General features: G+C 36.5%; 1 protein-coding gene across 1 annotated transcript; it reads right to left on the minus strand.

Moving 5' to 3' along the window:
* Positions 1-2,907: 2,907 nt before the first annotated feature.
* LOC145068575 (guanylate kinase 2-like) lies at positions 2,908-5,806 on the minus strand. Its single transcript, XM_079015556.1, has 11 exons — positions 5,511-5,806; positions 5,152-5,187; positions 4,955-5,062; positions 4,802-4,872; positions 4,579-4,708; positions 4,122-4,484; positions 3,914-4,035; positions 3,682-3,817; positions 3,565-3,610; positions 3,402-3,483; positions 2,908-3,234 (listed from the first exon to the last, which is right to left on the minus strand). The coding sequence occupies exons 2-11, from the start codon at positions 5,152-5,154 to the stop codon at positions 3,153-3,155; spliced, it is 1,143 nt and encodes a 380-aa protein (XP_078871682.1). The 5' UTR covers positions 5,155-5,187; positions 5,511-5,806; the 3' UTR covers positions 2,908-3,152.
* Positions 5,807-13,273: the final 7,467 nt, after the last annotated feature.

The raw sequence follows: 13,273 nt of genomic DNA on the forward strand, positions 1-13,273 counted from the left end.
TCGGGCAGCACCACGACTTGCAGAAGTAGTATCTCTCTGTAGATCTGGAAGATCTTCATAAAAACCGGGCTCCTCGCGGGCAGAGCTTCGGCTCGGGAATAACGCTCTTCGGGATCCTCGGGCTCCTCTCTGTAGATCTGGAAGATCTTCATAAAAACTAGTTGTCGAAGGACGACCCGTTTCTTTAGTGGTTTGTTTATGAAGTGTGGTTTTTTATGTATTAAGTCATGTTGCTATGTACTAAGTCGTGCATGTCAGTAGGCATGAGCAAACGGACCGAACTGGCCCGACCCAGGAACCAGCTTCGGCCAAAATCAAGAACCAAATCGGCTCGGCGGTTCTACTGGTTCCGGTTCCGGGTCCGGTTTTTGCCGGGTTTTCGATTTTGGAACCGATCTTATTTGACACGCTTTCTTGCAGGACTTGTAACTCAGTCAATTTTTAACCAAATCAAGCGTTTTTATAGTCTAAACTTAACTACAATACCTAAACTAAGTGTAGGAAAAAGATTCAGGTAAAAAAAAAACTTAAATTCAGTGAGTTATGCACATTTAAACAACAAAGTCAGATTACGTTTAATTGTTGTAACATGAAAAAATTCTGATTTGACACCTTTCCTTGCAGGGCTTGTAACTCATTCAATTTTTAACCAAATCAAGCTTTTTTTATAGTCTAAACTTAACTAAAAATCCTAATCTACATGTTGGAAAAAGATTTAGGTCAAAACAAGTTAAATTGAGTTAGTTATGCATATTTGAACAACAAAGTTAGATTACGTTTAATTGCTAAAACATAATTTTTTTTTTTATTTGACATCCTTCCTTGCGGGGCTTGTAACTTATTCAATTTTTAACCAAATCAAACATTTTTATAGTCTAAACTTAACTACAAATCCCAATCTACATGTAGGAAAAATATTTAGGTAAAAACAAGTTAAATTGAGTGAGTTATGCACATTTGAACAACAAAGTCAGATTAAATTTAATTGCTGAAACATAAAAAAAAAATTCTGATTTGACACTCTTCCTTACGGGGCTTGTAACTCATTCAATTTTTAACCAAATCAATCATTTTTATAGTCTAAACTTAACTGCAAATCAAATCTACACGTAGGAAAAAATTTAAGTCAAAAAAAAAGTTAAATTAAGTGAGTTATGTAACTTTCAAAATTTGAGTGGGTTATCCGATCCGGTTCCCGATTTTAGGCCGGTTCCAACGACCGGTTCCAAAAATTAACAAAATTATAGTGTTGGTCCTGACCCGACCGGTTCCATCGGGTTCCGGTTCCGGCTGGTTCCCAGGTCCATGCTCATCCCTACATGTCGGTGTTAAGTTATGTCTGTCGTGGTTTGAATTATTATATCATGTTTCTAGGTATTAAATCGTGTCTGTCGGTGTTAAATCATATTTTTCGTGGTTTGAATTATTAATTCATGTTTCTAGGTATTTGAAGTTTTAACTTATTGTAATTTTTTTAATTTAATATGAAATGTTTGTGTTTTAAAAAATATAATTTATACTATATTAATTTTTTGTGGTTTAAAAAAATAAAATTTGTTCAATATTTATGCATAAAAATGTTTGTGTAATTAAATAAAGTAGTTAATTAAATTAGAAAAAGAAAAAAATGGAATGATATGAGTATTACCACTTTCTACCAAATACTAAAATTATGTGTTAAATGAAAAAAAAAATAAGATGACTCAAATATCTACATGATAAAGTGTTAGGAGTATTATTATTTCCTTTATGTGTACCTGACTTATATCAATGTTAATTGACTTATATCAATGTTAATGAAGATTAAATTTTCCAAAATAAATCCCTATTTTATTACAGTCACCAACAAAGAACTTACAGTTTTACAAGAACTTGTATACTCACCAAACAGTCACTTGGACAATGACAAGACATTGTTACAATTTCTATGAAGTGTTGTGGGTAAAGCATTTACTTCTTTGTTTCCCCACCACATATTTGCAAGTGGAAAGCTGCCCCATTCTAATTTCTGGCACCGGCAGTTGCAATGAACCAACTGCCACTGAAAAATTTGACCAATCACAGAATGACAAGTCATCGTCCTAAATACACAAGATCCAACACACCAACAGCTAAAAAGATCATGGTGTAAAGACCTTTGGTTAGAACAAACCAAATGTTTTGGGTCCCATCTCTGATAAATCCAATCATCTAGAAAAGATTGCAAAATCTAAAATATGAGAATACAATATCGTTTATTTTGTATTTTCACAACAATAATGAAAAAGTTGAGCGTTGAAAATAGAAGACCAAAAGTGAGCCTTTCTTCTTTTTTTTTTAAGATTTAAGATGCCTCTTTTTTTAAAGATTTTGTTCTTATGAAAGTATATTATTGAAACCGTAGTGCTTGACATTTTCTTTGGTTTAAAATTGTTGTTTTTGATGAAGAGCAATAACTGGTTAACAGAAAGTCAAAGTATCATGCTTTACAAAATAATCACTTAAGCATAAGATCTGATTTGCATAACCAAATTGTTATGAGAAACAAACCACCTTTTTGTGGACCTATATATATATATATATATATATATATATATATATATATATATATATATATATATATATATATATATATATATATATATATATATATATATATATATATAAAGTTATAATCACCAAAATGACCGTTTTCCATAAGATGTGGCGTGAAACGTGAATTACAAGATCCAGGAAAAGGTATCTTTGAAAAAATGTTCAGATGTTTAATGAAATATATTAGTATATTTTTGTTAAACAGGTTCAATCTTCAATAACAATATATATGTTCATGCAAACTAACCTAACTTTGACATGTTTTGTTCACATTCATGATAGTTAGCATTTTTCAACATACCATAAGTCAAAAAAATTGTATATCGAGATAAATGACCAAAATTAATCTCATTTGTAATTGTCCATTCCCCCAAAATTGAAATTCTCAAAAGTTACTCCATCCCTCATTCAAAATGAACTTTAAAACAAGAAAAAAGGAACCCCAGAAAATGGGAAATCTAACTACAAGTTACTTTTCTTTTGTCTTTTTTCCTTCAAACATGAAACTAAAATGGTAATTCATGTCTACTTAAGGTACCAAAAAGATCGGTTTAAAAGTTGCAGTTTCCATAAATGAATCAATCATAATTCACATGCATCTCTAGTCCTCTTGTCCGACCAGGTGCCCCTCCTTTCATCAAAGATAAATCAAGCACAATCCTGCAATCATCAAATAAACGTCACAATAAATTAAAACTTGTTACCATAAAAATAATTTAATATCGTCTGAAAAATATATATATATATATATATATATATATATATATATATATATATATATATATATATATATATATATATATATATATATATATATATACACATACTCCTGTTCAGCATTCTTTATGATGATCTTTTCGCTGACTTTGGTCAACGTGAAGTCCACAGGCAGGTCAAACACCTTACTTGCTGTATTCAACAATGTAACAACACCTCATCAAAACCATTTAAATTTTTTACATAAAGTGACTGAAAATCACAATAACTTACCTGTTTTGGGGGTAACGTTCATGCTTTCACTAATACCCAAAAGATCCTACAAAATTATCTTTGTCAGATTCTACAACAAAATGACAAATATCATAAAGGGCTCAAATGTCTTTTCACCTTAAGTCGTTCATAGCAAGCTTCAAGATCATCATTCACCAAAATATGATCAAAAAGACCTGGAGATTTTCCTTGTTCAAGCTCAGCCTTAGCATTTCTAAGTCTTTTCTGGATTTGTTCTTCGGTTTCTGTTCCTCTGTTGACCAAATCAAGAAACCTTTTAGTCAATTTACTTTTTTACCCCTAATACCAAGAGTAATAAAGTATGTTGATAAAGATTAAAGCTCAAAACCTTGCTCGAAGACGATTCTCAAGCTCCTCAAATGAAGGAGGGCGAACAAAAATAAAAACAGCTTCAAGAGAACTCGCCCTCACAGATCTTGCTCCTTGAACATCAATATCAAGAATACATCTCTACAAATATAAAAATTCACTAATTATTATATTCCTATTTTCAAGAAAAAGATGAAATGTTTGCAGAAATACTACAGAGTACTGACCTTTCCAGCATCAGCAACAACATCAACAGATTCAATGCTAGTTCCATAAAGATTGCCATGGACTGCAGCAAATTCAAGAAATCTCCCGGATTTGATCTCTTCTTCCATAACACTTCGTTTTGTGAAATGATAATGCTCTCCATTTATCTCCTTTTCTCTTGCTAAACGGGTTGTGTGGCTAACAGAAAACCCAAACATTGTTGGAAAATCTTTCATGAGCTTGTTAATTAAGGTACCCTTGCCTACACCAGATGGGCCACTAATCACCACAGGTTGCTCGGAATTACCGATAACGCCCTTGCTCCATGCAACTACTTCGGCGTCACATTTCATCTTTTGGTCACGAATGAATTGTGTGTCCACCTTTAAAATGTAAATCAAAATCAAGTAACGAGTGAAAATGTGGAATAAATGTACATACTTTTTGATGAATTTGATTATTTGAAGAAACACCCACCTCGAGGAACCAAACGCATTCGTTAGATTTGGAATTGTTTTTGATGATCAAGATTCTGTCTTCGTTCAAAACGACAGATGAGTGTCCTTTTAGTGACTTTGGTTTTGTCCCTAGAACATTTGGAATCACCCTGTATGTGACAAAAGAAAAAGATCTTTTAGGTTTACGAAAAACAAGATCTTCATCGCTAACAGAATTAAAAAAAAAAACGAGGAAGACTCACCATTCGCCTGTAGACTTGTTGAAGACACGAACTCCACTTGAGGTTGGACCATCAGTGCCATTAATGACATACTGGATACGAAATTGAAATCGTGTTTATAATGGGAGAAGGTTTTAAGAAGAGGAATGGAATAGAATTGATTTAATATCATACTGTTTTGCTTCCGATAACAGTGGCTGTTTCGAAGCCTTTGAGTTTCAGATCAAATCTGTCTGAAAAACTCTTTTGCATGTCATCAACAAGGAAAGCCGGGGCTTCTCCCTAATTTCCAAAACAAAACAAAAAAGAACAAAGTTAGAGCAAATCAGCATTGGATTTTGTTAAAACGTCGTTACGAAGATTTCACTCACCATTAAACAAGTTCTTCAACAGACTAAGGATTCAACCTGATGAAAACAATTACCGATTAATTAAAATAGATCAATGTGCGAATCGTGTATTGAATGTTGGAAAGATTGATGTAAACATCAAAACCCAAAACCCAGAATCAGGGATTTACGAAACCCTAAAATGAAATGAACCAAGAAATACTAGAAATACAAGCATTGAACAGGGTAATTGAAGAGAATACAGAAACAACCGACAAAACAACGACTCTGTTTTCATTAAAAAATATAAAGAACTCATGCATACAAAACAGATATTTTCAAGAACCCACCAAAAATTAACTCGAATTAGATGAAGAAACCGCAGATTTGAATGAGATTACCTGAAGGAGAGCGATATTAATAGGATTAACAAAATCTGACGAACGAAAGCGGGTCAATAAAGGAGCAAAATTTGAGTGATCTTGTATTCGAAGTATTGAAGACGCGAGATCCCTTAATTAAAGAGAAGGTAACTTAGGGTTAGAAAAGTGAAGATGGCGGAGGAAAGAAGTGACGATGCAAGAACAGAACGTAGACAGCCATATTTGTAGAGAGAGAGGAAAAGGGTGTTTGAAGGAGAGAAGGGAGATGGTTCTTTGGTCGCATTCGGTTCAAGAAACTTGCATACCGACCCTCTTTTATTTCTTATTTTTCTTTTTCCCCTTTTCTACCTGTGACATTAGATCTCTATGATCCAAAATAAAAATCAGCTTTTCTTTTCATCTTAGAAATCTAGATTTACGTATTTGTCTTTTAATAAAATTTAGCATAAAAATACTTATGTATTTGTCTTTTAATAATTTTAATAAAAAGATTAATATTTGTGAAAAATATAAAATATTTCGAGGCGGTTATAATATTTTATGAGGTGGTGGACAAAGAAGATTCTTTGGTGGCCCTTGGAAAAGGTAATGTGTAGAGGAGCGCCTGAGCGGTGTCGGGTAGGCCACCATGTGGGGAGGGCGATACTAGCTAGGGCCTAGTAGGGCACTTACTCTTTTCCTTGATTGTTGCTTAATTTATGTAATTTTTTTCATTTTAGTCACATTAATGAACATAAAATTCGAATAATCATCAATATATTATTTGTTAGTCCATTTATTTCAAATGAACTTTTCTTATTAGTTATTTTGATTACAATATTAATTGGTGTGTAAATTTGATTGTTAATTAAGAAAAGATAAAAAAAAGAAAATGACAAATGGAAAAAACAATTTATTCAAAAATACCAAAAAATGACATGTGTCCAAATTAATGTAAGAGTGACAAATGGTAAAAAAAACTTTTATTTATTAGAGAGGATATATATATATATATATATATATATATATATATATATATATATATATATATATATATATATATAAGATGAAACCAAGATTATCAAGACCAAAGACACATGTTATAGAATTTATTATATTATCGATAAATCTTGATCTTCTTAATCAAGATTTATAACTAATTTATCATATAAAATATCATAACATAAAATTCTGATAAACAATACGATTAATATATACAAATTCTAACTTCTATCTAGTTTGTTAATCATAATAATAGAGCATGCACGGTGCAATCAAGTCAAATAGGAGAGAGAGAGAACTGTATATAAATGATATGTAACGGTGACACCGATGGTTTGTGACAACAATTACGATGTGTGGATTGATGCCTCTAGATATTACGATCAGGGAAGAAGAATATTTGTATTGGATGTTGTTTTTTGTTGATTTAGATAGATTCAATTATGACACTATTTATATTGTCAATTTTAACACCAGATATTTAATAAGATCACCGACCAAATATCATTAATTGCATTTTTGGTTGGTGATATTCGATATTAAAATATTGACAAGTGGTGTTGTGTTGCCACGTTTACAAACTTTGATAATCGATAATTAAATGACGATAGTATACAGTTGGTAAGTACCGATATAGTTGGTAATTATGAAGGCAACATTATGAGTCATTTTTCCAACAATAAGTCTAAGGATACTCATTTGTCAACCATTATTCCATACTCCTAGTTAAATGAGTTTTTGCTAGTTGTCATTAACGTCCCGAAAATTACAAAGAGATTTTTCTTTCTTAAAATAGAATAACTTATTAAAACCTTATTACTTAAACAATAAGTGAAATCCATTTATTAAAAACCATAACATTATCAGAGTTAAATTACAAAACCACGGAAATGAATATCTTTGATGCGTGTGTACAATCTCGTCAAGCTCTTCTCACGAACAACCTGCAAAAAAATTTATCCACAACTGTAAGCATAAATCTTAGTGAGTTCCCTATTATGCCACATATTTCATCATATATATACAATGCATCCACACAAAGTTATCGGCTCTAGCATCGACCCGCCAAATCTCTTATCAACATGCATATAACATACATAACAATAATATATGAAATAACAGGTCCATCCCAACCCCAAGTGGATGATATGGAAAAAATAATAGTCTTATAGTCACATCTTGCCATGGGCCAAATCATGGTCTTTACTTGTATAAGTGTTAGGGCCAGATCCTTGTAACATCCCGAAAATCAAGGGTAAAAATTTCATTTTTATTATAATCAAAACATCATTGTAACTTTATCCAAACATTTAAAAGCATTTCAAAATAAGACAATTATCAGAGTTTCTTCCCAAAGATCACACATTCCGGAAAACACGGATGTATGCGCTGCAATCAAATCGGACCCTTTCTTATCGAACCGGAAGTACCTGAAACCATAAACCACAAATTGTAAGCACAAAACTTAGTGACTTCCCCAAATACCACATACCACACATATCAATCAAGCCATAAATAACATTTGTATCGATGAGCCATACTTATCAAACATATACCACAATCAGTAAAGGTGTTATGTGTCATCCATAGTCTTGTCATTATGCTACGAGCCGCCTTGTGGTCTTCCTTGCCAGGCCGAGGGCCAAAACTGTAACGCCCGTGTTTCTAGGATAGGCACTAATGATGATGTAATAGTCTATGTCAACCTTTGTAACTTGTTTTAAAATAATAAGATGTATTATTTGATTATTATGTGTTTTATGCTTAATTATTATAATTTAATGAATTAAGGGTAAAATAAGCATTGAAAATAAATTTTAGATAAAGCCGATATCTATGAAGAAAGTTATAGTGGTTGAAATAAGGATTCTGAAGACATAAAGAATACCAAAATCCGAGTTATAACGAAGAAGTTATGACCTTTCGAAGTTCCGGAACAAAACCGACACGGCGCCGAATGACGTAAAAAGTGAGTTTTTGATAAATTACTTTTTAGCCTTGGTGATCTAAATTAAAGTCATAGTATTTGTTAATCCTAGAATTTTCATAAAAAGAACGTCCAAATCTAACTTCGTATGAGGAAGTTATGATTTTTCTAAGTTTCGGAATAACAGTAGACAGCTAAAAACTCGAAATAAAGATCGAGTGATTTTTAGTCGACACAACCTAAATGAGAATCGAAGGTCTCGTCAATAGTAGTACAACGGAGTCTAAACGAAAGTTGTAGAGCATAATTTCACATACGCGTGCATATAAAAAACGTCAAAACGGAGCCCGTATGTGAAAGTTATGGATTTTAGAAGTTTGGGACACAAAAATCGAGAAAATCCCAAAATCCGAGAAAAATCGCATGGCTGGGGTTCTGTAACGTCCCAAAATTCAAGACTAAAAATTTCTTTTAATAAAATATTACTTAAAGTAAAATCATCGATTCGAAGCATAATCAAAGTAATAGTTTTCAAAACACATGTTCATTATCAGAGTAAAACATTCCCAGGCTGACTAATCTATGGTGTGTGCCATGCGATCATCCCGAGCTCCATCATCCGCTACCAGAAGTACCTGAAACCAAAACTGAAAACCGTAAGCACGAAGCTTAGTGAGTTCCCCCATCATACCATACAATCACATAACATACACATATTGTCAGGCATATCTGGGTGCCCGACCTACCCCTTCGGTCCTCTCGACCGGATACTGACTAGCATATCTGGGTGCTGGTCTCCCCTTCGGTCCTCTCGACCGGATACTGACTAGCATATCTGGGTGCTGGTCTCCCCTTCGGTCCTCTCGACCGGATACTGACTAGCATATCTGGGTGCTGGTCTCCCCTTCGGTCCTCTCGACCGGATACTGGCTAGCATATATGGGTGCTGGCCTCCCCTTCGGTCCTCTCGACTGGATACTGGCTAGCATATCTGGGTGTTGGCCTCCCCTTCGGTCCTCTCGACCGGATACTGACTAGCATATATCTGGGTGCTGGTCTCCCCTTCGGTCCTCTCGACCGGGTACTGGGGAATATTTCACCCCCTACTACTACCACATAACACATATATCACATAATCTATCTAGCATGGTTGGGCACGACCGCCCCTTCGGCCCTATCGACCGGTAGTCTGGGGGACTATCTCCCCCTACCGCCTCTAACTCATATAACAGATCATGCTAGCATGTAAACATAATATCACATACTGTCAGACGTATCTGGGGTGTCTGACTACCCTTCGGTCCTAATAACCGATCTCTACTGATGAGTCATGAAACCCCGTCCATGCTCCCACTGATAGTGAGATACGGGCCCAACCCACACTCACTCTTTCCCTAACTTGGGCCTCGCCTCTGATCTGCTGCCAATGAGATGTGGAACACCATCCACACTCTGCTATTGGTGAGATGCGGGACCTCGCCCGCACTCACCTCCCTACCAGGCACATACAAGTATCACACAGACAACAAGTATAAACTATCACATAAACCATTCCTTGGGCACCCGCCCGCTATCACTGGACCTCGTCCTGAATATCATACTAGCATATTGTGCCTAGGGCTAACCTCCGGGTCTTCTACTCATAACTACATGGGCCGACATTGTGGCCGTAAACCCATTCATACAAAAGGGAAACTCACCTGCACTGGCTAAACTTGCTGATGATCCCACTAGCTGCCAACCGGCAACTCTCTGAACTCCTGCTCTACTAGCTCCCGAGCTGCCAATATCAATGCAACACTTAGTCTAACTGACCCCCGACAGTCAACCAAGTCAACTATGGTCTAAGTCAAAGTCCTAGTTAAAATCAACCTTCCAGGTCAACCCTACTCGCCGAGTCCACTTACTGACTCGCCGAGTTCTTATGCTCAAAGTCCTTCCAATCGCGACTTGACTCGCCGAGTCAGCCCCTGACTCGCCGAGTCTACTGATTCCCGAATCCTGTCCTGTCCAACTCACTGAGTCCTTGCTCGACTCGCTGACTCGAGTCTTAACTCGAAGGGTTTGGGGTTTCATGAACTGATTCGCTGAGTCCGAGAACAGACTCGCCGAGTACAAGGCAATCTTCATCCAACTCGCCGAGTTGTTCTTCCAACTCGCCGAGTTCATGCCCAACTTCATCCGACTCGACGAGTTGTTCATCCTACTCGTCGAGTTCCTCCTCATCTTCAAGCTAGTCGCCGAGTCCACTCGAAGGACTCGCCGAGTCCATTCCAATCTACATACATGCAGAGGACTTTTGAGTCATGCATGGACTCCAAACTGTAGATCTGCCCTTCCCAAGCCTATTCCTCACGTAAAGTTGCAAACTTTACGTGTAGAGAAGGAGATCTAGGCAAAATACACCATAAAATAGGGTTTAAGGCAAGAAAGCTCCATAATCGACTCAGGGGCTGATGCTTTATGGGATTCTAAACCAAAACAAGCATGGATCTGAGGTAGCAACCTCAGATATGGGCTTCAAGCTCGAGATTGATCTTAAACATGGCTTAAAAGCCCCAAAACTCATAACCAAAGAAGATCTAAAGGAGAGAAACAACTTAATACCTTCAATATCTCAGAAGGGTTCCCCAATCTTCGGATCCAAGGCCACTCCTTGATGCTTCAATGATTCCCACTTCTTCTTCTTCCTTTAAATCACTCAAAATGGCTAAAAGCTTGAATGAGCACAATGGAGGCTTAGGGTGCGGTGTTCTGGGTGTGAGAGACAGTAAAGGAACCCTAGGGGAGAGAATGAGACGATTAAATAGGCTCCAAGCCCCGAATTTAGGGTTTTCCTCGTACAGACCAGACTCGCCGAGTCTCTTTGGCCGACTCGCCAAGTCGGCTACTTACTCCTCGTACAGACCATGACTCGTCGAGTCCCTCCTTAAAGTTATGGTTTCCTTTCCTTTCTTGACCTTCAAAACTTTGGGTGTTACAGGTTCAGCCACGTCACCTCACATGCGAGGCCGCCTCTTGTCCGCCACGTGCTCGCTGCTGATTTGATCGAAGATGCGGCCCAGTAAGAAGTCGACGTGCCTCGCACCAGTGGCAGGTCCGAAGCGAGCCACGTGCCTCGCCCTCGCATCTGACGCATGCCCAGTCTGAGCTTCCGATGCGTGTCGATAACTCCCCTCGCATCCGAGCCTCGCTGCTGCTGCCGCGTGTCCCTTCCTTCAGCCAGAGCTCGGAACCTCGCACCTATATAAAGGGGGTGCGAGATTTCTCGGGTAACTTTTGGAATTTGCCACTTTTCACCCTAAATTCAATATTTTTACTAATTCGACTTTCCCCGAAGACCCGATATCATTTCCAACACCCGAAATACGTTCCGAAGTGCCCGAGAAGCCCGAGAAATTTATTTTTTCGGTTTGAAGCTCAACCCTCGCAGGGCCCGATTTTCAATAAAGCTCTCGGTTTTTGGGAAAACATCCCGGTTTTTATCGGAAACGAATGTTCTAAGAGATGAGGTGTTGTCCAATCATCGTCTTATCAAAGTGATTGTATAGTCACTTTCATCTTACACATAGATGTGAAGTATTTTATATAAAATACGTGTTATGTGAATATATATTGCTTGTTTATTTGAGATGGATGTTGAATGAATGATTTATACAGGTTTTTAAATAATTTAAATTGTATATGTATTTTATATCTACAAAATGTTGGGTAAAACATGGGTAGATGAAATAGTTGGTATGTGATGAAAGATGAGTTGGATAAATAAGATGATCGGTGATATAGATCATGAGATGAGGGTGAGTGGTAATATATGAGAGAAGCACTTACCAAAACGTTGGCCCCCCATCATTCAACAGAGTATGAATGACAAACATGAACTATTCTAGACGATCTGTGGAACACTAGCAGGCTCACAACCTATAAGTGTGTGAACTATATGTTCATCAGTTGTACTCTAAAAACCCATTGACATGTATTGCAGGTGGATTCCCGTGAATAATACTGTCAATAAATGAGAGTTATGGACTTAGCACATGTTGTATAAACCCTGGCAGCTATGGACTTAGTGCTTGTTGTATAAAACCTGACGACGATGTGACTTCGTGCTTACTCCTTTGGTTACCTTGGCAGCTATGGACTTAGTGCCTGTTGTATAAACCTTGGCGACGATGTGACTTCATGCCTATTCCTTAGAATGAATCCTTAGGAATGAGTCATAGATGATTCTTAGGGTAAATCCTTAAGAAGTAAATAAGATAATGGGGTTGGGTAATTAGGTTGATTGTTTGATGTTTAAGCATAATAAATTTATTTATTGTGGGTTGAAAACCCTATATGCTCACCAGGCTCCCAAGCCTGACCCACTCAGTTTCTTTGTATCACAGGTATCGATACAAAGCTACTTTACACTGAGAGATTAAAAGAGATGTAGATCACTAGTGTAAATGAATGTAAGTTCTGTTTATGCTTATGTTTCTGTATTGACGATGAAATCCCAATGGTTTAAATGAATAAAATACATTTCTTCGGAAATGATTTGATAATATATTTATCATGTTTTTCTGGGAACAAATTCTGCAATGTATTTCTTTGGAAAATTACTCTGATTTTATTATAAAAGCATAAACGAAACCGGTCTTTTCGGGCCGTAAAAATGGGGATGTCATAAAAACCATGGGTCTTACAGACGAGTTCCAGGAGCCACCTCCTGGTCTTCCATGCAAGCATCACAAAGACAACTAGAATACAATCTACACTACTTAACTAATTAACTGCCAAAGTTCAGACTTTGGTCTTGCATATAATTTTCTAGGAGCCGCCTCCTGGTATTTCATACAAACTGCCAAGGGTTACCCCTGGGTCTTCCTAT

Source organism: Lactuca serriola, chromosome 8, assembly GCF_051521515.1.
Source record: "Lactuca serriola cultivar US96UC23 chromosome 8, Lser_US96UC23_V15, whole genome shotgun sequence".
Classification (NCBI taxonomy): Eukaryota; Viridiplantae; Streptophyta; class Magnoliopsida; order Asterales; family Asteraceae; genus Lactuca; species Lactuca serriola.